Raw genomic sequence first — 26,951 nt, 5'->3', positions numbered from 1 at the left:
ATTTATTTTTTATTATGTATACAATATTCTGTCTATGTGTGTGCCTGCAGGTCAGAAGAGGGCACCAGACCCCATTACAGATGGTTGTGAGCCACCATGTGGTTGCTGGGAATTGAACTCAGGACCTTTGGAAGAGCAGGCAATGCTCTTAACCTCTGAACCATCTCTCCAGCCCCTATTTTCAATCTTTATGTAGGTTTTACCCCTTATTTTATTTCTTTTATTTTTCACTTTTGATTTTTTGAGACAGGGTTTCTCTGTGTATCTTTGGCTGTCCTGGAACTCATTCTGTAGACCAGGCTGGCCTTGAACTCACTACTACTGCCTCCCAAGTGCTGGGATTAAAGGCGTGGGACACCTCTGTCTGGCTACTCTATTTCCCTTCCCTTCCCTTCCCTTCCCTTCCCTTTCCTTTCTTTTCTCTCTCTCTCTGTCTCTCTGTCTCTGTCTCTCTCTTTCTTTCTTTCTTTCCTTCCTTCCTTAAGTGCATGAGCCTTAAATCTGCTAAGCCACATGGTAGGATTAAAGCTATGGCTTTGGTGGCTGACTCCACCCTATTCCTTAGTTTTCTGATAGTCTAGCTTCATGGTGGAGTTACTGGCAGGAGCCATGCTTATTGCCACAACTCTGCCACCACCATGAAGCATGCTACTGACACTGACCCACTCATACACACCATTTAAGTGTTTGGTGGCAGAACCTCTTAAAAGAGCTGCAAGGTTTTTGCGGCTAAAGCTGAGTCAGGAAGCCTCTCTTAAAAAGAGCGGTGCCTCTGCTTGGCTCTAACAAACAAAGCCTACTGGAAAAAAGATGGTTACCAGGAAGCTGTGCTTGACTCTGTTCTTGTCTCTCTAGAATCCTTTTTTTTTTTTTTTTTTTTGTTAAGCTTTCTCAGGCTTTAGATGTGGACATTCTTGCCCCATGGTGAGCAAAATTTCTAGATGGAGTTTCTGTCCCACCCAGTTCCACACCATTCAGTCCCAAAGAAACACACAGAGGCTCATATTAATAATGAAACTATTTGGCCTATTAGCTCAGGCTTATTATTAATTAGCTCTTACAACTTAACCCATAATTCTTGTTTATATAATTCTTGTTTAGCCATGTGGCTTCGTACCTTTTGTCAGTGAGGCATTCTCATCCTGATTTCTTGTGTCTGACTGCATCTTTGACTACTCTCTGTCTTTCCTCTTCCCAAAATTCTTCTAGTCTTGTTACCCCCACCTGTATTTCATGCCTGGCTGATGTGGGATTCTCCTCCATATACTGTGATTACTATTAATGAATAAAGAAACTGCTTTGGACCTATAGCAGTGCAAAACTTAGTTAGATGGGGAAAACTAAATTGAATGCTGGGAGAAAGAAGGGCAGAGTCGAAGAGAAGCCATGTAACCCTACTGGAGCCGGATGAAACTTTACCCAATAAGCCATAGCAACATGGAGATACACAGATTAATAGAAATGGGTTAAATTAATATGTAAGAGCTAGCTAATAAGAAGTTAGAGCTAATAGGCCAAGCAGTGATTTAATTAATATAGTTTCTGAGTGGTTATTTCAGGGCTGAGCTGCTGAGCAGCTGGGAAGGAAACAAGCGCCCTCCTTGCAACACCTGGCTACTGGCCAATCAGCATTTTATTGAACCAATACAAGTGACAAATCTCTTCAGTGTACAAAAACATTATCCCACAGCAAATAGGTCTGAGAAAAAGAAATGGACAAAGATTAGAAAAGACACCAAGGTAGTGAAAGGTCTATTTGACAAGAACTTTAAGGCTTTGAAGAAAGAAATTGAAGAGGATACCAGAAAATGGAAGGATCTCCCTCGCTCTTGGATTGGTAGGATCAACATAGTAAAAATGGCAATTCTACCAAAGGCAATCTATAGATTCAATGCAATCCCCATCAAAATACCAACAAAATTCTCGAGAGAACAATAGTCAACTTTGTATGGAAAAAAAAAACAGAATAACCAAAACAATCCTATACAATATAGTGTCAATAATTTTTAAAGAGTATTAAGATATTATATCTGTGACTTCTTCCTTGAGACCTGTCACAGGCCTTTATAATTCCTTGTCTTGCAGTGTTTGAATTAATTCTCCTGGTTAAACAGTTCTTTGACACAGCCTTTTTAAAAATTCTACTCATTATAAAATCAGGGCTACTTTTTTGTTGTTGTTCTTGTTCATGGATTCTCTTCTAGTCCTTACTACTTTCTTTCCTCTTCCAAATTAACCTGTCTCCCAGCCACATGGTCATGGCTTTTTTTTTTCAGCTCCACTTTTAGGGATGGGAGGGGTTGAGTCATTATCTTGGAATTTAAGTTGTTCAGGAGCACTGTAGTTTGTTAATAAGCACTTGGTTTATTCTTTGAATATGAACTACAGTCTGGTATAGACTGACTTTATGTTTCTGGTAAAGACAGAGATCCTGGCTATCCTTGACACTCCTCAGCCAGTGGCCTGTTTCTCCCAAGGCTCATCATTCCATGTTTGCCATCTCTCTTCCTCTGTACATATTGGATGGTAGAGCTGATGTCTTGCTGCCTTCTTCCCCAGACCAAAATTCAGAGAATTTCCTATAGAATTAGACCAGTGAATTCCCAAGATCACAAGAAGTCTCAGCTATCAGTCCCTCAGGCTGACCTCAACATTTCCCCATACATGGATACGCAATTTCTCCAGGAAATTTTCTCATGATAATAGGTTGGGTGAGGTGATTAGGATGATCCCCAGTTGAGTTGGGTGGGGAGGGAAATTGCTTTGTAACCAGAGAGAGCTATGGCAGAGCTGGAGTTCAACCCTAAGAAAACCAATAAAAGCATGCTGCATCCTTGGGCAAGATATATCAACTCTCTGAACCCCACTTTCTTTGTGTACAAGATGGAATAATCACAGCATTTACTCTTGTGAAGAATGATTTGGAGAATCCTGTGAAGGATGAAGGAGAGAGGAGGGCAGGAATCAATGGGACTGTTGGATTGCAGAGCAGGTCTGACACCAGGGAAAAGGGAAAAGAATGTAATAAATGAGAAGTGGGTGTGGGAGGTTGTGGGTGAGGGGGGGGCTAGTTTAGTGGCAGTGATACTCTGAGTCTTGGATTTTTCTTTGTGGACTAGTAATGCATAGTACAGTAGCTTTACAGTGATCCTGTAGGATGGTGAGCCATGGCTCCCAGCCAGCTGCCTGATCACAAGGAAAGAGTGCTGTACTACTAAGCTGCATGACCTGGAGGACTGTGTGTGTGAAGTAGTGTGCTTCATTAGGTTATTTTTAGTTTATAATGAGCTCATCAGGACATGTCCCCATCATAAGCCGAGGAACATTTGTACTTAGTTTATGGAAACAGGATGAAATGTCTACAGTACCACAGGCTGCTTTACTTTTTTGCACATATCTTTTCATAGTTCTCATTTTTTTTCCAGCTGCCTAGAAATATCCTTTTGAAGTGACTGTAGCATAAACGAGGAAACTGGGCTTGGGAAGTTTAAATAACTTGCCCAAGGTCACAGATTAGTAAGTGGAAGAGCCCTTTTTCAGACTTGAACCCATCTGCTTCCGGTGCCCCATATTCTAACTGCATTATCTATTGTTCCATTTGGTTCTGGCCTCGCTTTATAGATCTTGTTAAGGGGTAGTGTGCATGATTGGCACATTCCAGGAAGTATTGGTAAATCCATTTTATTACACAACCCACATGTACATAGATTGCTGGTTATCCTGAAAGGAGGTTAGTGGCTTCAAACTGTACTTTAGCAATGGCTGGTTCTCTTCCTGCCCTTGTGCCATTGTCCTCTATCTGCCATCCTTGCAGGACCATTTATCCTTCAGGCAAATTCAGCAAACTGTCTCTTCTTGTTACATATGTAAGTATATCATAGTGTAGAGTGCACTTGTACGCACAGCTGCTGGATTTGACTAGCTAACAATGAGGCTGTAGCAGAAGGTCTGAAATTCAGTACTCAGGCCACATTGGCCTCAGATTCCAGGTCTAGCAGGCCTGCTGCTTCATTTGTCTGAGTCTGTGCTTTATAATCTATAAAACCCAGGTAATAACACTAAGGCCACTGGAGTGTTGTGATGTTCACCAAGTTAATGCACACAGCATGCATCAGCTTAGAACCTGGCACTCAGAAGGAGCTCTGAAGCTGTTATTACTTCTGAAGCAGAAAAGATGTTAGAATCTGATGATAAAGTCGATACAGTTGAGCAGCACATCACCATACCACGGATAACAAGGCCCTCCATATATCTTTGTCTTTCTCTATTTTCTTCATACACTTATGCCGTCTTGTACATTTATTTACTGTCTGTTTTTCCTTTGCTAGAATGTGGGTGCTTTGGGAAGACAGAGGAAGAGCTTTGTCTATTTTATTCATCTATGTATCCCTAGCCCCAGGAACAGGGCTTAGCATGTAGTAAGTATGTAATATAGGACCAGTGTTTGCGGTATAGATGAGTATGAGCACCCACTATGTGCATCCTGCTCTTTCTGGTGCTGTTGTGTATCATCTAATATGTTCATATAATCCTTTGGGGTCCTAGGTTATCATCCCTGTTTTGTCTTAGAGTGAGGAAGTTGTTTGGTTCTCTGTGCCTCATGTCGCACAGTCAGTAAGTGAAGGTCACTTTTCTCTAGAGCCTCAGCTTGTCGCTGCTGTGCTGTCTTCCTTAGTAGATGATAGCCCCTTTTGGTTCCTTTCCCCTTTGTGGTATTGGGTGTGGAAACGAACTTTGCACGTGCTTGACAAGTGCTTACCACTGATTTATGCCCTAGATCTCCATTATTTATTTTCTGTGCTATTGATAACTTAAAAATAGTTTAGTACCTACATATTCTTTTCCTTAACCAGCACCTACTATTTGCTCTTTGTGGAAGACAATATTTTATGGACATTTACTTTTCATTGCTTATGGTGTGTGTGCTACAGCACATGTATGGAGGTCAGAGGAAAACTTTTGAGGAGTTTGTTCTCTCCTTCTGTCATGTGGTTCTAGGAATTGCACTCAGGTTGTCAGGCTTAGCTGGTAAATGCATTTATCAGCTAAGCCATCTTAATGGACCAAGAGGCAACATTTTTACCCTAACCCACTCCTAGTAGTAGCAAATAATGTTTATGATATATCACCATGTACCGTCACATTTATTGACTTATTTAATTATCTCAAGTAGAATTAGACATGTTTGACAGACAGGGAAACTGAACTTAGACATGGAAGATGTGGTCCTAAAATCCCGCCAGTGTCTTCAGACCTTCCTCAAGTACTTCGCCAGATGACAGCTGCAGTTCAGAGAGCAAAAGCCAGTGTCCCTGGTCACTCCGACTATTGGTAGCAGAGCAGAGGTTAGCGGTCACCTGTCACTTGTCCACTAAACCTGTACTCAGTCATGTGTGTGGGAGCCTCAGCAAGGGTTCTGTCCATTAGTCCAGGATTTGGGTTCTGGTCCTTCTAGCTGAATGAGAAAAATATGGATGATGTAATGGAGACCGTACAGCAGGCAGCTGGAGTTAGGACTCATCCTTTTTCTTTCTGTTATGCTTACCTGGACTTTAGTCAGTGTACAGTCCTTTGAAAGCATATGGCCAGTTGTGTCCCTAGGAAGACTAAAAATTAGCATACGTGGTAGAAAGCCTTCTCAAATGTATGATTCCCTTTGGTCTGTTGCCTTTATAAGACATTAAAGTATGCAAGATAGGTTAATGGGGGGATACTTAGAAACATAGGAAATCTGGCTGGGCTACATAAACAAAAACATTTCCTTCAGGTCTCATAGCCCCAAAGCATTGAATGGCTCCTTCTAGCAAACAATGAAGCAGGGCATGTGTTTACTGCTGACTGTGGGGGAGTCTCCTAGCTGCCCAGTGACTGGGTGGCAAGCTTTCTCTCTGGAATTGTCAAAGATGTGTTTTGATGTGCTGTTCTGTTGACTGCAGCGGCCTTCTTTGCTTGCTGGCCCTGGCTATTGGGGCAGAAGTCATGGCCTCTATGGCCCGTTGCTGCTGCTGCCCTCTCTTTCTGTCCATTTCCTTTCTTGGTAGTACTTGAGTCCTGAACCTAGGACTTCCCACATGCTAGGCCAGTGTCTCACCATTGAGCTATATCCTAGCCCTTAGTTTTTGCTTTGAGGCGGGGGTCTCACAAAGTTGCCCAGACAAGCCTTGAACTCACTCTGTATAGTCCAGGAAGATCTTAAACATGACAGCCCTCTCATGTTAGCCTCCCAAGTAATCAAGATTATAGGCTGTGCCACCAGGCTTGACCCCTGTCCTTCTACCTACCTTCACTGCTCTCCATCCATTCTGTGAACAAAAGCTTTAAGGAACCAAATCCTTTTCAAGTGTTTTTTTCCTCACCACTTCTATCCTATTGTCCCTAAGTCTTGGAGATTCTGTGGTTAGAATAATTAGTGTAGCCACCCTGTGCAGCGCTCCTGCAGTGCATATGTGCTGGCAGTGTGCCAAGGCCTTGCCACCCATCATTTCATTTAATCCTTGCATCCTCCTCTTAGTAATAGCCATACTCATTCTGAAACTGAGTTTGGAAAGGTTGGATCTAGTATTCAGTTAGCAAGTGGTAGAGCTCTAGGATAAGCTCATTTTTCTGTGTTTAATGCCACCTTTTAAGTAACCAAAGACATCATAAGTAGGTTTTGCTGTAATGACCCAACTTAGCAGGGATTTCCCTGGGTGGTGTATAGCATTGTACATATGTCCTGTTTGGTAGAAACAATGAGAAGTATCATTTCAGCCAGTGGGTTTTTCTGTGTGTTAGTTACCAGCAGGGCATGCCCTCTGCTTATTGTTCATGGGAACATGCTCAAGGAATTCTGCAGGAAGGCCCCCATCCAGGATGTTACTGGAAGACCTGCTTGGCGGAGTTTGTACAAACAAAGTATGACCCTGCCAGCTCAGCCAAAACTCCTGCATCATGCTGGGAGGGCTGTGTGACCTTAGAGGAAAAGACTGCTGTCTTCATCACCCAGCCAAGAAGCTGCTACGGGGTGGGTCTCCAGCTTCCCTCTCTCTGCCCAGGGGCTTCTGCATAGTCTCTCTCTGCTTAGATATGGTGTGCACATTGCTGTCTATACACAGTACAAGCCCAGTCAGATCTCCTTTAGCTTCTGAGCCTCTTTTGTGGTGTTTCACATTGTTTGTAGAAGAATTTGCTAATACTCCTCCCTTAAAAATAATTATGAGTCAGGCAGTGGTGGTGTCTCATACCTTTAATCCCAGAGAAATGGAGGCTGGTGGATCTCTGAGTTCGAGGCTAGCATGGTCTACAGAGCAAGTTCCAGGACAGCCAGGGCTACACAAAGAGTTACACACACACACACACACACACACACACACACACACACACACACACACACACACACACACGAGATCCCTGGAAACCATTCTGCTTTCTGTCTCTGACTACTTTAGGAATCTTATATAGATGGAGTCATGCAATGTGTGTCTGTCTGAGCTGATTTTGTTTCACTTGGGTTTATCAATGTGTACATGTATCAGAATTACATTCCTCTTGAAGGCTGGCTAACATTCCATTGCATATGATTCAGTATGACACTATGTGGCTTTGCACCTGTCAGCCCTGCCAGCCTCCTCACTTTGGGTGTCCTTACCTCCTGCTCCCTCCACTCTAGTCACAATACCTTTTTTCAGTGTCTGGGGAAAGACTAGACATGCCTCTCTGTAGTGTGTGTCAACTAGCACAGGATCTGGCATGCAGCTGAAGGGGCTCAGCTGTTGCTTGAGAAGCAAATGGGTACAATGTAGAGCGGACAACCAGGCGCCTGGAACACAAACGTGAGTCCACTCCCAGAGCCCCATGAATGTGAGCTGCAGATGATCTGATGTATTAATCACTGGACTGGAAAGGGATTAAGATATTTCCATAATATAATGTGGTGTGTTTCTTTTCTAAAACAGATGTGCTCTTGTTGCTTCATGAGGAAGCAATTAAATGTGTTTGATTAAAACATCCATAAACACTCTCATGTATTTGAGGCTACTTTATGCTGCCCCCCCTCTCTGTACTTTCTCTCTGTTGTATCTGCTTCTCTGAACCACTCTCTGCGATGTCATTTTTTGTCTTCTTTGATTAAGTAGCTTTCTCGTGGATGACTGTCTTCAGGGTACTGTTGCCCTAGGTGTCTGCTCTTGTATTTACTGTGCAGTACAAGCTCAGTATCCACCAGTACAGCTGCCCTTCTTCCTCTTGACCCTTTCTGTGCCCAATATCCAGCTTTTCTCACCTCTTTCCCCATTCTTGCTGCATTTCCCTCTCCTTTTCCTAATATATTTTTTGACAACTGGCTGTGAATGTGAATCCTAAAGCATGTATTTTTTTTTAAATGTCAGTAATAGTTATACACTGTTACACTTAGAAACTGCTGTTAGTTTGTGGTAATAACATTTATGTAAAATAATACATTGTGTTAAGGCTACTTTACATGTAATGATTTCGTTTTTTATATAACCTTTTATTCTTGAGGCTTTTCAAGTCCCAATTTATGCTTCTTTAAAATGTGTGGGTTTTTTCCATTTGAAATATAAACAAAGCAGTGAAAAGCTAGTTAACTTTCTTTATTAAAGGTTTTTCAACGGTGGGATACCTATTGCAAATTATGTATGAAACACAAGATTGAAGTATTTTAAGAAGATCTTTTTGGAGAGGTTTAAGAGGTTTCTTCGTTTCTTTTCTGTTCCTCCTAGTATTTCAGCAGGATTAGGTTTTTTGAATCAGTGGATCAAGTTTTAATTTTCCTGTTCCTTCTTTATACTGACATATGCTTTGGCAAAACAAAAAAGGGACCTAAACATGTCAGCATGATTTTCATTCAGTGAATTAAAAACCATAAAAGTAACAAGATCAGATCCAAATCCCTAAACTCCTGACATGGTGGTTTTGTCCTTTTCAGTCCCAAGCTTTGTATTACGACTTTGAAAGCTTTCTGCCTGGAAGCAAAAGTTCGTGATTTATTGGAAATAGATTACAGGGTACAGGCCAGAAAGATCTAGGTTTGAATCCCAGTCTTGTTACTCAAACCCGTGGGTCGGTCACTTAACATCTCTGAGACTCAGTTTCTTGTTTAGAAAAAATGGGACTCTTAATTTGAGGAGAGGTTTGGAGGTGCTTAGTGATCTCATAATTTAACTGTCTGCTTTGTCTTTAGAGACTGTCTTTATTTAAATTCTTTTTGTCATGGAAAAAAAACAATGTGTAGATGTCACGAAATATTTACCATGTGTCCTCCCTCGCCCGTACACACTGCATGTACCCAGAACTTGGGAGCCATTGAATCACTACTACTGTGCCTTGAACTTGGGACTGTGCTTGCTCAGCTCACCCAGGATTGTTGATCTCAGGGGCAGAGGAGTTTGTTAAAAAATCAATCAATGACTTTTGAGACAGGTCATTCTGGGTTTGACTACAAATAATATTCCAAATTTAGGCTGGTCCTGGCAGCGTATGTCTGTAATCACAGCACTGGGGAGATTGTGGGTGACATAGTGAGACCCTGTCTCAAAAGTCCCTGAATAGCAACAAAGATACCACATTTGGTTGGACCTCATTTTCTTCATCTATAAAAATGGGGTTTGTGGTGGCTAGTGTTATCCGACTTGACACAAGTTAGAATCATCAGAGAGGAGAGAGGCTCAATTGAAAAAATGCCTCCGTGTGATTAAACCGGACTCTCTGAATGTGGCTGACAATGGGGGCTGACTGAGAAGCCATTGATAAAGGCACTGGGACTTGTCTCTACTGCATGTACTGGCTTTTTGGGACCCTAGTCTATTTGGATGCAAAGCTTCCTATGCCTGAATGTAGTGGGGAGGGCCTTGAACTTCTCACAGGGCAGGTGTTCCCTGCCCTCTCTTAAAGAGGGAGAGGGAAGAGGGGGAGGGGAATGGAAGGAGGGGAGGAAGTGTAAATTTTTTAATGGAAAAAAAAAGAAATAGACTTTCAAAAAAGGAAAAAGAAAAAGTGCCTCCATAAGATCAGACTATAGGCAAGCCTGGGACTTGATAGAGGAGGGCCCAGCCCATTGGGGATAGTTCTATCCTTGAACTTGTGGTCCTGGGTTCCATAAGAAGGCAGGCTGAGGGCTGGAGAGATGGCTCAGTGGTTAAGAGTACCGCCTGCTCTTCCAAAGGTCCTGAGTTCAATTCCCAGCAACCACATGGTGGCTCACAACCATCTGTAATGAGATCTGGTGCCCTCTTCTGGCCTGCAAGCATGAATGTAAGCAGAATGCTGTATACATAATAAATAAATAAATTTTTAAAAAAAAAAAGAAGAAGAAGAAGGCAGGCTGAGGAAGCCAGTAAGCAGCACCCCTCCATAGTATCTTTATCAGCTCCTGCCTACAGGTTCCTAGCGTTTGAGTTCCTGTCCTGATGGTGATGATGAAGTATAAGCCAAATAAGCCCTTTCCTCCCAAGTTACTTTTGATTGTGGTGTTTCATCACAGCAATAGTAACCTGACTAGGACAGGGTTCATGATCTAGTAAGACCGTCCAGGATATAGCTTTCAAGCCTTCGTCTCTTGTTACTCCTTTTATTGTTATCTGCTCTTCTGGTTCCTCAAATGAAACACCTCAAAGCTTTTACACATGCTTTTTCTTGGGAATCCTATTTGCCCTGCTAGCACTAGAAACTTGAACTTAATCTTCAAATCTAGTTAGGATTAGTGTAAATTATGCTGCAGTGACAAGTGACAAATCTCTATGGTTTATAACACTTCACCATGGATTATAATAATAGATATGTATTTCCCAAACTACATATTAGGTATTCTTCTTTATAATCATCCTGGGCTGATGGATACTCTATCTCAGCTTGTGCTATGATCCAGAGAAACAAATGTGACCTGGAAGCTTCTGCCCTGAGCTCATGCCCAACATTTTTACACACATTTCCTTAAATTATGCAAGTTGTGTAGTGTAATTTTAGGGTTGGAACATGCATTCCTGGTTGTGCCTGTGAGCAAGACACCCAGAGCATTGGTGAGTTGACCTAATGACCTGACACATTTAGGTGTCATTTCTCTAGGACAGGTCTGTTGAGCTGCTCCTTTATGGCCCCCTTTCTTTTTTTACTTCAGTCACGACAGCACTTCTCACACTCTGATGAATGTCTTCTTGCCTTTCTCTTTAGCTAAATTCTGTAGGAGCGGGATGAAGAGCAATAGCTTCATCCAAATCCATTATCTCAGTTCTTAGCACTCAGTGTTTACAAGATGGAGAAAAGAAGGCAGGACATTTATGCTGGACTGTGTTGCTAGGTTGTTATAATGATTAAATGTGAAATATTAATGGCGTTTGTAGTAAAATGCCTTTCTTAATGGTTTACACTCATTGTTGTGATGATGAAGATGCTGACAATAAAAACCGACATTTATCTGAGTGGTGCATGCCTTTAATCCCAGCACTCAGGACGCAGTGGCAGGTGGATCTTTGAGTTGCAGGCCAACCTGATCTACATGGTAAGTTCCAGGACAACCAGAACCACTCATGCAAGCACACACAAGCAAAACAAAACCAGACTGATAGCATTCACCAAGTCCTGATAGGTTGCTGAATACTTTCAAAGGTGCTTTCTGAGTCAACTGGTGCTGCGGTTGTTATGTGTTTCAGGGGACTCGTGCTCTATCTTGGGTTTGAGGTGATTCCTAACTATTTAGTCATAGTAATCAGGATGCTGAAAGTTGAGTGATGTAGAAGTTTAGTAATAGCATTATTTCTGTAGTGTCCCTCAATTTGCATTGCTGTGGAATGGAAAAGAACATTTTGGAGGAAGGGAAAGCTAATTGTGACTGATTGGTTCCTTTTATTGAACTTTTCAAATGTGTCAGGGTCAATGGAAAATGCTCATTTTAGTCCGTCCCGCCTGTTGGGTCCTGATAGACTTTTGAAAAGACATGTCTGCATCTTGTAAGTAGCTTGACTGAGTGTTGACTCTGGGTCCACCTCGCCTGTCTGGTTCTGTAATGTCTCTTACTTGCATTTACCAGATAAGTCAATGGGAACTAAGCATGTGTATTGGCATCTGTCAGGAGTGTGAAGGTTGTCAGCTAACAGATCAAAGCTGTAGACTGTTGAGCTAGTAAACAGAATGGTGTTAAATTCTTGACTGGTGGTCAGCATCTTACTAGAAAAAATAGTTTTGTTCAATTTTTGTGTGTGTATGTGTGTGTGTGTGTGTTTTTCAGAGTAACCAGGGAACACAGAGAAATGCTGGTAAAACTGGCCAAACAGAGCACCAACAAGGCCAAAGAAAATTTACGGAAGGTTCGCACTAATGCAATGAATAAGCTGAAGAAATCAAAGGACAAAGCCTCGGAGGACACCATCAGGCTCATAGAGAAACAGGTACTGTTGCCAACAGATGTAGTGTTTCTGTGTCTGACCTGAGGAGTCTGTGTATTCCTATCTGAAGCAGGGACAACAAAACAGAATGCCTCTGGTCAACACTAAGTCCCTGTTCTAAGTCTAGCCTTGTAGACCCTGGAAAGATCCACAGAAGAGGAGAAGAGGCTGTTGATCCTTGGTTGTGTGCTAGGCTCTCTGCTGGACACTTTACTTCATTTCCTCCATCACTACAAAACTGAGTTGGAGGCTGGAAGAACAGCCAAGTGCCTAGCATTCACAAGGCCCTGCATTCAGTCCCCATCACTGAAACAGCAGCAGGATTGTAAGAGGAGAGTGAGGAGACCTGGTTGGGAAAGTTTGGGAACCTGCTCAAACTCTTGCTGATAGTGATAGAGATCGGATCCAGACCTAGGGCTGCTTGCCTTGCTGTCTAGCTTTCTGAGTGTGGAGGAGTGAGCAGCTGTGTTCTCTTTGTGCTGCTGGAGTGCAGTAGTAAAAGGTCAGGGTCATGTAGACAAGAGCAAGAGCAGACTGTGGTGATGGAAAAGAACATTTCCCACTTGGACCAGCAGGGCTTAATCCTAGTGAAGGCAGTGAGTGAGGAAACAGAGTGACCACATCCTAAAAGGTCTTATATACCAGGTAAGGAATTTGAATGTGAACAATGTCCAGAGCATTTCCACATTGACTATGCATCTGTGTCAGTACCAGGAGCCACAATAATGATGTAACCAGCTACCTAAAACTGGATGATTTCATTTCTTACTCTCCTTTCTGTGGGCCAGCTGGGGCTAGATAGTTCTAGGTTGGACTTGTGAGCTCAGTTTCAAACCATAGATCGGGCTCAAGTTTGCTTTATATATCACAATCTTCCAGTATCAACAAGTGCCAGAACATCCTTTCTTGGCAACAGTAGGTGCCAGGACTATAAATCCAACCACCTAAGTTCATTTCAGGGACCTGCTCTGTCCCTTCCCATTGGCTAAGCTTGTTGCATGGTCAAGCCAGATAGTATTGCTGCTTCGAAGTATCGACTTACTTCATAGAGTCTGAAGGGTGTGTGTGAACATTTGATGAAGAATATTTTATCCTTAGGAAAAATGAAGAGGTCTAGGAATTAGGGAGATTACTCAGCTGGTAACACGTTTGCTATGTAAGAACGAGGACTTGAATTAGATCCCTCTGAACCCACATGGAGGTGCTTGCCTGTAATCCCAGCGTAGGGATGGGAGGGTGTGGAGATGGAGGAACTCTGGGGCTCGCTGGCCAGACATTCTAGCTGAAGGTGAGCTCTAGGTTCAGTGAGAGACTCTGACCCAAAATCTAAGGTGGGGAGTGATTGATGAAAACATGGTTTTTACACTTGTGCACATACGTGTGCACTTGTCCCCACCCCTAGGCAAGTATCTGAGGCTTGCTCCCAGATACTAAGTCGGTGAATCTGGAGTGGTGCCGGAAATTTTTTAGTGCTTCCCAGGCAGTTCTTATCCAGTAACTTTCTGGAAAGGTCTCATTTTTCAATCAATGAGATCACATGTGTGCCTAGGAAAAGTGACCGTGGAGGCCAGGTAGAGAACACTGTAGGAGGCAATATCGGAGGACTTAGGAAATGAAATGAGTAATGTCATACAAAGTGTTTGGTAGACCTCAGAGCTGCTGTGTACACAATGAAAGCATCATTTTAGGAAAGCTGGGGAAAGCTGGGTGTGACTGGGGCGTGAAAGAAGACGCAGGCAAAGCAGGAGCGCTGTTGGGGCCTGGAGGAGGCGTGGAGTGAATCACTGTCCTCATTTTGAACCAGCAGTTAGCATTCTGGTTGTAGTTCAGCCAGCAATCACCTAGGGGAACTTTGGTTCCTGAGCATCGTTCCTACATCTTCTGATTTAGTGTATTTCCTAGAAATGGTGTTTTTAAAAGATTTTTTATATTATGTATACGTGTGTGTTTTTGTGGGAGATATACAAGTGAGTGCAAGTGCCCCATATCAGAGCCCCTGGAGTTGGAATTACAGGTAGCTAAAGCAACTGATGTGGGTGTTGGGAATTGAACTTGAATCCTCTGAAAGAGCAGTAAGTGCTCTTAACTACTAAGTCACCTCTCCAGCTTTGAAACATGTATTTTAAAGTGTTTCTCTGCTAATTCTACAAAAGCATACTGGGAAAGAACCAGAAGCTTACAATCCAAAAGGAAAAGTCATTCTGCAGCAGATGTTCTGTGACCTTGGAGAAATTACTTGACCCTTGGGGTCTGTTTTTTCTATAAAAAGCGTTTGGTGATTTCTCCCTCGAAAGGGCTCCTAGGATGCTAGAAGGTCTGTTAGGATGTCTCGCATTTTAATTTCCAGTCTCCCCTCTCGCTGTCTTTCTGCCCTCATGTGTTTGCTCAGAGGGACAGTCACAGATTCAGCTGTCCTCTGAGCACCGACCAGGGCTCAGAGCCTGATCCTCCTTGCTATCCTAGGGGGTTCCATCTCTGCAGTGGACATTGGCCCTTGTGCTGCTTCCTGGCTGTGAACTTGTTAAGCTGTCAGACTCCTCATTCAGCAAGTTGGAGTCTGCCTTAGAGTGCAGAGTCCATGCTCCTTGAAGAGGAAGAACGGTCAGAGAATCAGTGCTCTTGTTCAACCACACTTGATGAAGAACTTGACAGGAGACTTCCCTCACAACCACTGGCTTCCCACCCTTTTCAGATTCTACTTTCTTTCCACTGCTTCCTACTCCATTATTCTTTCTAACTGAAATTCTTTGTTCTTTGGTACTAAACTGAGGTCTGATTACTGTGGGACAGAATGGAGGCATTCACTGACTCAGTAGAGTAGAGGTGACCAGCGTCTCCGTGGGCTCCTGCAGGTTGTGCACTGTACCGCGGTCTCTCCAGTGTAAGAGTCTGGCTGAAGAGACATCATTTCCATGTTATTCTTACTCTTTTGTTACCTTCCCTTACAGTTGTGTGGTTGAAGTTTGGATAGGGAAACAGTGGAGGCAGCCCTGTGTACTTTGCAGTGTGTTCCTGTCTCTATTTGGATGGCACCGAAGGAGTTTCCACTATTAGTTTTGCTTTGCTTTGCTTTATATAATAAAGCCACTGGCTGATTGTTGCTTTAACAGTTTAAGTTTTTTTTTGTTCCTAATTATCAAAGTAATATCTGTTCATTATAAAGAATATAAAATGTGAAGACCGTTTAGCATTGTGAAAGAGAATCATCCATGAACTCAGAGGTATCACTTAGCATTTTGAAATAGTCCTTTTCTTTTTTCAACACATAGTTTTAAGCGATATTGAGTATGTAATATATCTGTGTGTGTATATACATACACACATACACTTTTGAGTCCAGGTTTAATTTTTAACTTGTTAGTAAAGATACTGTTTATGTGTTTGAAAATATTTTTCAAATAACCTCCTAATGATTGCTCAATAGTTCATTTTGGGTCCATATTTTTTAGAAGTTCTGCTTGTAGATATTTTTATTTTAAAAAACTTATTTTAAAAAATTATGTGAGGTTACAAAAGTTACAGTGAATATCTTCCTTATAAATCTTTGTGTTTTCTTGGGGTAGGACATACCAAGTGTAGATCACTGACTAGAGAAATGCATTGGTTTGCTTGTGTGTTTGTCCTCAGTGCTGGGGACTGACTCAGAGCCCCACATACACTTTGTAAGTGCTCTACCACTGAGCTTCACCCCAGCCCAGAAATGCCATATTTGTAAGGTTCTTCATCTATGTCTCTAAAGCCACTTCAGGCCTAGAGTGTGTGTGTGGTCGTTTGTCTCTCCTCTTGGTCACAGTTGCATGGTTGCCTTTCTGTATCTGAGGCGGGACTCACACTCCTGATCCTCCTCTCGCGGCCTTCTGAGTGCTGGGGTTGCAGGTATACATCACCACACTGGATTATTCTTCCTTTTTCTAGATTATAACATTTAGATTGAGTTTTTGTTTTTAAGAGACAGTACCTTGCTGTGTTGCCCTAGTTGGCATGGTACTCATTATGTAGCCCAGGTTAGCCTCAGATTCATTGCAGTCCTCCTATCTTAATCTCTAGGATACGAGGATTGGAGGCGTGTTCACCACACCTCGTGTAGTCTCTGGGACACGAGGATTGCAGACGTGTCTACTGTCTAAACTAAAAGTTTGCTGAACTAAAATTTGAATCCGAGCTTACGATTTTTTGTTTGTCTTCAAATAATATTTACTCTCTGGAGGAATGGTTTTTAAGATGTGTTTACTTTTAAATAAACTTTAGTATAAAAAAGTCACACACTAAAATTAACCAGACTAAAAGTCTCTATGTCCCATTGAGCAGTTAGAACAGTCATTCGGGAGCTGGAGAGGAGCTCAACAGTTAACCTCACTGTCTGCTCTTCCAGCAGCCACAACCATCTGTAACTCCAGCCGTAAGGGATCTCACACCCCTCTTCTGGCCTCCCTGGGTAGCGAGCACACACGTGGTGCACAAACATACAGACAAAACACCTATATTTTTTTCTAAGGCCATCCGCACCTGTGGTGCTTTATGTTGTATTTTACATTTTTACTGTTGAATTTATTTTTATGCATCTATTAACCGCCATGACAGATTAGAACTAAAAAATCCATTAGCTTTATATCCTCTTTCATAATTTGTTTGTTCTTATAAATCTTTATAGCCTTCCTAAAGGATAGTACAACAGATACCCCAACCATTTATTTCTGATTTATAACTTAGGAACATATCTAAGAGAAATTGTCAGCCTCGATCTATGGGGCTGTGTGTGTCATTGGCGTGTTATGTCTAATGATAGAAAACTAGGAACCAAGTTCCTGAAAGTCATTGTTTGTGTCCTTGGAATTCCCGTCATTGAAATCTATATTGAGGTTATGAAAAGATTTCATTGACATGAAAATTTTTTAGAATTATTTATTTTTTCGAAACAGGGTTTCTCTGTAGCCCTGGCTGTTCTGGAACTCACTCTCTAGACCAAGCTGCCTCAAACTCAGATCTGCGTGCCTCTGCTTCCCAAGTCCTGGGATTAAAGGTGTGTGTCACTACACTGGTAAATGTATTATTTTTTAAAATAGTGTGCTGTACAATAACATTACAGTTACATTTTTATAAAGACAAGCTGTAGCTGGAGAGATGGCTCAGTGGTTAAGATACTGACAGCTGTTACAGAGGACCAGATTCATTTCCCAACACTCATGTGGTGACTCCCAACCATTTGTAACTCCAGTTCCGGGGTTCTGACCTCTGTGGGCACCAAGCATATATGGTGGGCACATGCATATAACACACACACACATGCTGGGCGGTGGTATTGCATACCTTTAATCCCAACACTTGGGAGGCGGAGGCTAACAGATCTCAGTGAATTTGGGCAAGCCTGGTCTACATAGTGATTTCCAGGACAGCAGAAGCTATTACACAAAGAAACCTTGTCTGGGGAAAAAAAAAAAAAAAACAACGACAACAGAAAACCATACACACATAAAATGAGTAAGTAAGTCTAATAAAGAAGTTTTGAAGATACACAGGCATACAAAGATGGGTAGCTTGTAATTATCAAAATATCAGAAGTTATTTCAGTGATGGAATTGTGAACAGCCTTTTATTGTATGGAATTGACCTTTTCTTATAAAATCATTTTTAAAATTCTTTGGTGGTCAGATTCTTTTGAAATATTTTTATAACAATATTTCTTTCATCTTTGGTGTGTAAGATTGAAGTGATTGAGCTATAAGTTCTGTCTCAGTCATTGCATCTGATCCCTGATTCCCTCAGCCCCTAAGCCAGGCCAGCAGGACCAGAGATGTTCCTACTCAGGACTCCTGACATCTGCCAGCCTGCTGTGGTACCTTCATTTTAGTTTGCCATAAATGGGCGTGCTGAACATTAAAGCATTTGGCAGAAACTGCCAGTGGCTCTGGCCAAGATCCTTTCACTGCTGTCTTTCTCTGAGAAGCAACTCTCCCTGGAATGAGTGAAGCCGGGTGCTAGTGGAGCTCAAGGAGGGGAGGGCTCCTTCAGGCAGGCAGCAGGCTGGGTGCTACACCGGGTAAGTTGGTCTTCATGAAGGATGACTGTGTTCAGGTGTGCTCCTGTCACCCATGCTGTGTCCTTAAAGTCTTCCATTCTCTTTAACTGGTAACCAGGAAACACAGTGGTGGCAGTGGTCCTGGTGCTGTTGGTGATAGTGTATAATTTTATAAGGTGTGGTGTGAGAGTGGAAATGCTTCTTGCTTTGGAGTCAGGCATTCACACTTCCCAGCTGTGAAAGTGAGCAAATGTCTTCTCTCACCTGTGAATCTCTTTGCTCATCTGTGAAGTGGAATGGTCTGTGCCCGTCTCACAAGAGTGATCGGAGGATCAGAAGATACATGTGCTTAAACGTGAATGATATTGATGGTCCTTGATAACCTTCACTCTGTTTGTCCACTGTGGTGCCTGACCTTGTGATTTTAAAGGAAATGGAATTAACCCTCTCAGTGACCCTAGCACAACATGGCTAGGGTAAGGAAGGAATAGGCCAGGTGCTGTGAAATAAGACTGTCAGTCAGGAGATCACATCGCATAAGTTAGTGGGTAGAGCAGAGTGGGCTGAGCAATCTTGCCCAAGATTATCTTGGTTTTGTTTTCTGTAGAATGGGTACAATAACTGTTCACTTTATAAGGGTTCTGTGGGATGGTCGGATTTCAATAATGAGTTAACAGAAACAGAAAGCTTTTATACAGTTGAAACTCCTATGTAGCTGCTAGGTGAAAACATGCTAAAGGAGACAGCAGCATTTCATGTGCCATGTGGATCGTTAACCAGTGTCTGCATGTGGCGAGTACTCAGCAGCAGGCGTTGCATAAAGATGAAAATGGTGAGCCTGTAGGTGACCTGTGCCGGGGCCTTTTGTACTAACCAGCTGCTAGAACGCTAGTAAATACTTTTGTTAATGGATTAGCTTGAAGTCAGAAAGTGGTAGTAAAAGCCACAGTAACACAGCCAGCATTTGCATAAAATAATACACTTATGGCAAGCTTGTCTAGCCCTGTTTTTACTTAACCGTTAGCTGAGGAAGGGACTAGCACCTCTCTAGCACCTTGATGGGTGAGGAAAAGACTTCGAGGCGAAATGTCACTTGCTCCTATTCTCCCATGTCCTCAGATTGTTAGCCTGGGTATTCCCCTCCATTTCTCAATCCTTCTACCCTGATAACCTTCACCCTTGGCTGGCCCAGGCTGGCAGCCTGCAGTGCTGGTGTTTGCTGACACTGCTTCTGGTCTATGAAGGGAAGCTCCAGGGACCAGAAGCGTCTCAGACATTTGTGACTGACTACAGAAGAGGGAGCAACTGCCATTCTGAGTCCAGCCGTTCTTCCAGAACATCCAGGAGCATCCAGGAGCTGTGCTTTTCCAGCTAAAAAAATGTGTAGCTTTTGCTATGGTGAGAGCTCTCCTGCCTGGGACCAATTGCTGCGAGCCCTGCTTAGTTTCTGTTCTTTCAAGCCATGTATTTAGTTCCTAATTCCTGGCCAAGGCCTGTGGTCGGCAAATAAAGTTGTCAAGCAGCTGCTGTGCTGCTGAGCACACAGACCTGCACACCGTGCTGCTGAGCACACAGACCTGCACACCGTGCTGCTGAGCACACAGACCTGCACACTGTGCTGCTGAGCACACAGACCTGCACACTGTGCTGCTGAGCACACAGACCTGCACACCGTGCTGCTGAGCACACAGACCTGCACACCGTGCTGCTGAGCACACAGATCTGCACACCGTGCTGCTGAGCACACAGATCTGCACACTGTGCTAGCCCTCAGAGCTTCCTGCCAGTGCTGTCTGCCTTCATCTCAGCCCCATGTAGACTTAGACGGGGGACTGCAGCACCTACTAAATCATGTTTTTATTCTGAGGAAGGCATGCATACTTGCTGCAGAAAAATTCAAAGACCTTTAATAATTTTTCTGTTAATAAATATTTCCTGACAACTTGATATGTGCTGTGTCTTAGGTGGGATATGACCAGTACAAACCTAAATAACCTTTTATATTCCCATCACTAAAAGAATGTTAAGATTTTGGCATGAAATTTAAATGGAATCACTGTATAATGAGGGAGACAGTGCTCCAACTAGACATCATATGCCATATATAAAAAGACATTTTATGCCAGCAAGTAAAACCTCCATTCGGGAGTGGGTTACATCTTGTTGAGTCATTGGCCAAAAAGGTCCCATAAATCAGTCTCCCACCCCACCCCCCCCAAAAAATTTCACAGTCTATTGTTCAGACTGTTGATTACTCTCTATACTCTGACGGTAGGACCCTATTACTGAAGACAACTTATGTCGTCAAACATGTAAATCGAGGTGGTGCCCAACTAGAAGCTTCACCCCTGCCCACTAATCTTCATGGTGCTGGAAAGTACTTTGCATTGTCCCCGAAGAGAAAAATAATCACTTTCATCAAACTACAAACCCTGTGACCTACAGCAGAGGCTGCCTGCAAGAATTACTCATGCCATAGTGACCACATTGTAGGAGTAACCAAAGTATTCCCCTTGTTTTGTTTTTGTTTGCTTTTGATTCAAGGCCCATTTTATGTGATGAAAACCCATCCATGGCACTGATAAAGTGGCCAAGAAACTGAGACTAGATAGGTCATGGGCCTAGGGTGAAGCCTACTGTTACTCTTCTGCTAAAGGAACCTAGCAATAAAATTACTCCTAATGACATATTTGCTTGCAATACCCACAGAACAGAGCTTTGCTCAGCCCCCATCCAAGAAGCGTCTTCTGGCAGTAGATGATAGTTACCGCACAGAGCCACACTGGTTAGTGCAGAGAGTGGGGCACTCAGTCCTTGGAGGGTTGTCTTTATCAAATGAGGAGGGCAGAAAGACTAAGAGACAGAGGTGGTGAGTGACCCTAAGGAGCACAGCAGGCATGTGAGTCAGAGACTGACAGCATGCATAAGACCTGCACAGGGCCAAATCACACAAAATCCAGTGCCAAGAAGAGGGAGTGAACACAACCCCCCCCCCCCAGCCCCTCGCCGCCCAACCAAGAAGCAGTTGATACTTCTGGAAAAGGGAAAATCTGTTTTCTCCAATGGAGTGTCACTGGGTGTATCAGCCACACTGGAGGGATGCCCCATGTCCAGGAGTGATTGGCCAGGCAGCACTAAATTGGGGTGGGGGGTACACATTTTCTTTTTGTTTTTTGTCTTATTGATTTTCTTTTTATTCTTCTCTCTCTTTTATTAGTTTGTTTTGATTTTTTAGTTTTTTCTTTTTTGAGAGAGTGGTAAAAGGGGGAGAGAAAGAACATGAATTTTGGTAGGTAGGGGAAGGAAGATATTATGAAAAATGTTTAATAAAAGTTAAAAGATTTTGGCAAGTGTCTTAGTTTCTTGGTAGTGGTGTTTTTGTTTGCTTGTTTTGTTTTGAGACAGGGTTTCTCTGTATATCCCTGGCTGTCCTGGAACTCTTTTTGTAGACCAGGCTGGCGTTGAACTCACAAAGATCCACCTGCCTCTGGCTCCTAAGTGCTGGGATTAAAGGCATGCAACACCATCCTCAGCTTATTTTTTTAAAGTCTGTAATTTTTGTTTAGATATTTTATAGATTAGTTCTTCTATATATATTTATCTAATGAAAGTTTCTATGTTGAATTATTTTTTACTTGAAGGAAAGCATGAACATGCCTCCAAGATGTAAGAATATCTTGAAGCATTATTCAAACATGCTTTTTATTATTACAAATGTAACCCATGCTAGGGTCTTAATCAAATGTGTTTTCTCTCCCTAGAATTTGACACAACCATTGTAATGCCTGTATGTGTTCATTTGCTCTCCCATACTGTAACTTTAGATTTTCTACTTAGTTTCATTATTCAAAATTAAGTTGGTATGGGAAGGGGGCTGGAGAGTTGGTTCCACAATTCAGAGTGCGTACTGCTCTTACAGAGGACCCAGGTTCAGTTCCCATCACCCACTTCAGGCAGCTCTTCACTCCCATGACTCCAGTTCCTAACAATCTGACCAGCTTTTATCACCTCCTCAGTACCTACACTTACAATGCAGTGCACATAAACTCATGCAGGCACACACACATACACATAGACATCTTTATACCTAGAACTTAAGAATCTGGAGGCTAGGGCTGGAAAGTTGTCCATTGATGAAGAGCGCTCATTGTTCTCCCCGGGGTTGGTTTCTAGCACCCACATGGTGGTTCATACTCTGGTTTCAGGGAATCTGACATCCAGGTATCAGGCACATACATGTAGACAGACATTCATATAAATAAAATAAAAACTAAAAAAAAAAAACAACTTGGAACTAAAGAAATGGCTCTGTGGTTAAGAGTATTGGCTGTTCTTCCAGAGGATCCAGGTTAGATTCCCAGCCCTCACATGGTGGGCACAACTCTCCATAGCTCCAGCTCAGCGAATTTCACACGCTCTTCTGGGCCTCTCAGGCCCCAGTTCCACACATGGTGCGTGAACATACACGTAGCCAAAGCACCCATACATAAATAACTAGAATAAGAGAAGAAATTTATGTTCGGGTCATGTTCGCTTGATAATTTCCCAGTTGAGATATTTGGGGATTAAATAGTATGATCATTTGCATCAATTTGAATTCTACCTGTGATATGGGAGCTTATCACTGTAGTGTGCAGTTTCTGAATGTTGTAATTAGAAGCTATAGCAACAAGTTTTGTTAACAATGACAGCTGAAGGTGTATCTTGTAATTTGCATTTTTGTGTCTATTGGATTTTCTAGCTCTGGGGTCTTATAGTCTTTCTGTCAGTTTATCTAAGACTCTGAAATGGAGTAGCGGAAGTGTGCGGCGTTCTAGAGCAATGGTTCTCAACCTTTGGGACTTTAGCAACTCTTCCACAGGCGTCACATAACGGATATTTACGTCACGACTCATACCAGTAGCAAAATTACAGTTATGATGTAGCAACGAAATAACTTTATGGTTGGGGGTTACAGTCACGCGAGGAGCAGCGTTGGGAAGTGTCAGAACCACTGCCCTGAAGGTTTATTAGGTGGCAGCTTGGCTGGCTTTTCTGTATTGTATAGCAGTTTAAAATGTTGGCTTATAGAATCAGGTTACTGTGTATTAAAGTTTGATACTATGGCTTTCTGACTGTGCACTCTGAATAAATGATCTGCCTTGTTTTTTTATCTGAAAAGGGAATAATCTCATCTACCTTGCCTGACTGTTGTTGAGAACACATTTCTTAGTGCCCGGGTGACACTCAGTTCATAGGAACTTTGTTACCATCATTATTTCTCAGTGAAGTTTGCGTGTTTCAGTCACCAGACTTTGCTTTTGTTTTTGCAGATCAGCCAGATGGCCGACGACACAGTCACAGAGCTGGACAGGCACCTGGCAGCAAAGACCAAAGAACTCCTTGGATGAAAGTCAGCAGTCACTTTCTGGTCACCCCTTAGGTGACCAGCTGACGCCTGCCACTCCCCTGTTCATCCATAGGAGGCTGTCACTGCTGCTCCACCGGGAGGCGCACTGAATCTCTTGTTTCCTTGGAATCTGGTGTGGCAGTGACCTTGACTCTGAGGTCACCACAAGACTGCTTTCTTCCAGGCCTGAATCAGACCCTGCCCTCATTTCCAACTCCTTTGACTTCACTCTGACTGCTAATGAGCAAACCTAAATAAATTGGAAAAATAACCACAGAGGAAAGAGGGTGGTTTGGGTGGGAGAGCCACCAGGAGCAGTGTGTTTGCCTCTGGGTTGTCGTCCCACTGCCGCTCCACGAGGACTGAGCTCAGTGTGGCATCGGTCCCACCCCTGGGCACTCTCCCTGCCCCTGCCCCTGCTCTCAGCCCCAGTTTGAGCTCATGGGCTCCTCATATGTAAACCTTTGTTTTTCTTTTCTGTTCGTCTGTAATGACAAATTGACTGAGGAGAATGACACAGAATAACGCTTGAAGTTGTCTGTGTGTTTATGTTGTAAGAAAATTGGTAGCCGCCCACCTAATGCTTTGCTTTTCTTTCTGTCATTCCACTCTTTCTGCCAACATTTATTTGGTAATGAGCTCCATTTGGCTAGGGCCTGTCTTCCTGATAGACAGGTGCTTTGCTGTGACCCACCTCTTTTTTGTATTTCTGTATACATACACATTCACACACGTGCCCACATGAATGCACATGCCATAGTGCTCATGTAGAGGTCAGACAACTCCCATGAGTCAGTTCTCCGTTCACCTTGTGGAACCTGAGACTCGAACTCAGACTCTCAGGCTTGGCACCAAATGACTTTTTCTGCTAAGCCAGCTCCCCTTAGCATGGCTTTGAGTGTCAAGTTCAGTTAGTCTTTTTTTCCTCTCCTACAATCATTTTTTATTTACTCAGTTATAATAAAACCACCATGAGCTAACCTCTTTTAAGGCATTCTTCCAAGGAAACTAAACATATGTGTACCCTACACTTACAGATATAGAAGCAAACATGCCTGTGTTAAGGTAAGGAATCCCCTAGACAGTGGTGTAGGGAAGTAGTGGGACTTTTTTCTTTTTCTCTCCTCTCCTCTCTCCTCCCCTTCCCTCTCCTCCCCTCCCCTCCCCTCTTCTCCCCTCCCCTCCCCTCCTCTCCTTTTTATTCCCTACAACTCACAGAGATCCTCCTGCTTTTGCCTCCCCGTGCTTGGATTAAAGACATGGGCCTCTCCGGCTGGCTAAGGAGCATTTTCATTTTCATTTTAAGTTTCTCAAACAGTGCCACACAGCTAGTAAGCAACAGAGGAGGGATAAAAAGTTTTTTCTCGGATTCCAAAGTCTATTCCTACCAGTGATGTCAGGTAAAACCTTACCATTTTCCCACTGTCTTCACACGCTCGTCACGAACACTCCTGTAACACATGTGCAGCTTTCCCCACTGGATACCAACCAGGTGTCCTGTACTGACTCAGTTCTGAGATGTGACTACCTTAGACAGGTTCTGCACTCAGCCTGAAAAAAGTCCCATTCCTGATGATAGTCACAAGTTGGGACCACATGAACCTAGTTCCCAGCCGCTTCTGTGATCTGGGTAATGAGCCAGGATGTTGTAGTTTACTGTCTTCTTTGAAAGCATGCTATGAAGGGTACAGGTGAGTAGGATGGGGCAAGATGCTGGGAAGTGTGACTCCACTCCGAGGACACACTCCCAGCATTGTCAGGTTGTCAACCAGAAGAAGCCACTGCCACCTGCCATCTTGTAAGGATCTAGTGGGCAGCAGCAGTTTGTTGGGTGCTGCTGTGCTGAGCTGGTTGCCCTCACAGTGCCTCAAGCAGGAAGGTTTGTTCCAGTTCTAGGTGGTTGTGACCTGTCCAGGCTGGCCTGTGCTATGTAATGACCTTCCTGCTGCTGCCTCTGCCCACATTGGTGGGACCTGCTGTAAAGCAGCCAGTGAGAATTTAAGGTTAGGATTGGGCCAAGGATGGAAGAGTGGGAAGTTAGCCAGGGGAGCGGGGCAGGCCTTGCAGGGGCTGCAGCTTGCGGATCTCTAGCTCCATGAATGGCGGAGTTCTCACTGCAAATGTGCTGCTCAAAGATGCAGGATTTTTTTAATAAACAGAGGAAATGATAAATTATGTTGTAACTCCACTCCAAAGGCATTTGGTTCTTAACAGCCAAATCCTCTGTAGTCTTTAAATAAACAAAACTTATTTGGTGAACAGACGGGGGTGGAGGGGATGAAAGATTTTCAGTACTTGGGTTCCACATGTCAACAATTTCTCTCCTGTGTGTATGTTGGCCAAAGCCATATATCATGATAAACGAATAAAGGAAAGCCTGAGCCCAGGGCAGTGAGACAGCTCAGCAAATGGCTTTCAGCTGATTGCTCTATTTCAGTTGACATTTATCAGAGAAGCTCTGCTGTCCTGTGTGTTAGGGATATGTTGGTGGCAGGGACCTGATTAGGTATGCTGAGATCTTGCATGCAGGAGCTGATAACTTGTCCCCTTCTCCTGTGACAGTCTACCGTAGGAGCCAGCTGGGCATGAAAATTCTCATGCTGGCAGAATTAACCGCCTTCTATGTTCAGTTTGGTGACTCCCAAAGTCCCATGAAACACTTGGTTTTAACCTGCTTAAAAAAATCTCCCATTTGGTGTATGTGTGTGCACGCACGTGTGCAGATCTCATAAAAGAAGCATAAGAATTTGAAAATGGCATTTCTCAGGATTGGGGAGATGGTTTGGGCGGCAAGAGAGCTTGCTCTGACTCCTCAGCACCCACAGAAAAAGCCAATTATGGAAGTCTGTGCATTGGGTGGACAGGCAGGTGGACCCCAGGTAGATAGGTGGCTCCAGGCACTCACTTACTCCAGCCCCACTAAAACCAAAATAGAGAACCTGTCCCGGGAGAATCAGACGAGAGGTGGGGTGACTCTGGACACCCTGCTCTGCCTGTGCGTGTGCACGCTTGTCTGCGTGCACCCCCCCCACCACATACAGAGATTTTAAAAATAATTTCTCACCACTCTCCGGTCTTAGCTCCACTTGAAGGGAAGTGTGAAAAGAGCTGTTGTGTTCATCTTCTGCAGTTTACCTTTCTTAACCCTAAAACTGCCGCAGGCATCTGT

General features: G+C 43.3%; 1 protein-coding gene across 3 annotated transcripts in view; it reads left to right on the top strand.

The window, feature by feature from the left end:
• Nucleotides 1–24,315, top strand: part of Mrrf (mitochondrial ribosome recycling factor) — a 67,537-nt gene extending 43,222 nt beyond the window's left edge. For 2 of the 3 annotated variants that reach the window (XM_048432271.3, XM_048432268.3), the window contains 2 exons: nt 12,221–12,380; nt 23,706–24,315. In XM_048432271.3, coding sequence (XP_048288228.1) covers nt 12,221–12,380; nt 23,706–23,783 — 238 coding nt within the window. In that variant the 3' untranslated portion in view covers nt 23,784–24,315. The remainder of the gene's footprint in view (nt 1–12,220; nt 12,381–23,705) is intronic. The other variant, XM_048432270.3, reaches the window with a different exon arrangement.
• The last annotated feature ends 2,636 nt before the right edge of the window (nt 24,316–26,951 follow it).

This window comes from Myodes glareolus, chromosome 21 (assembly GCF_982192425.1).
Source record: "Myodes glareolus chromosome 21, mMyoGla1.1, whole genome shotgun sequence".
Lineage (NCBI taxonomy): Eukaryota > Metazoa > Chordata > Mammalia > Rodentia > Cricetidae > Myodes > Myodes glareolus.
The sequence above is the reverse complement of the archived record's forward strand: the minus strand, read 5'-3'. Positions and strand labels throughout refer to the sequence as shown.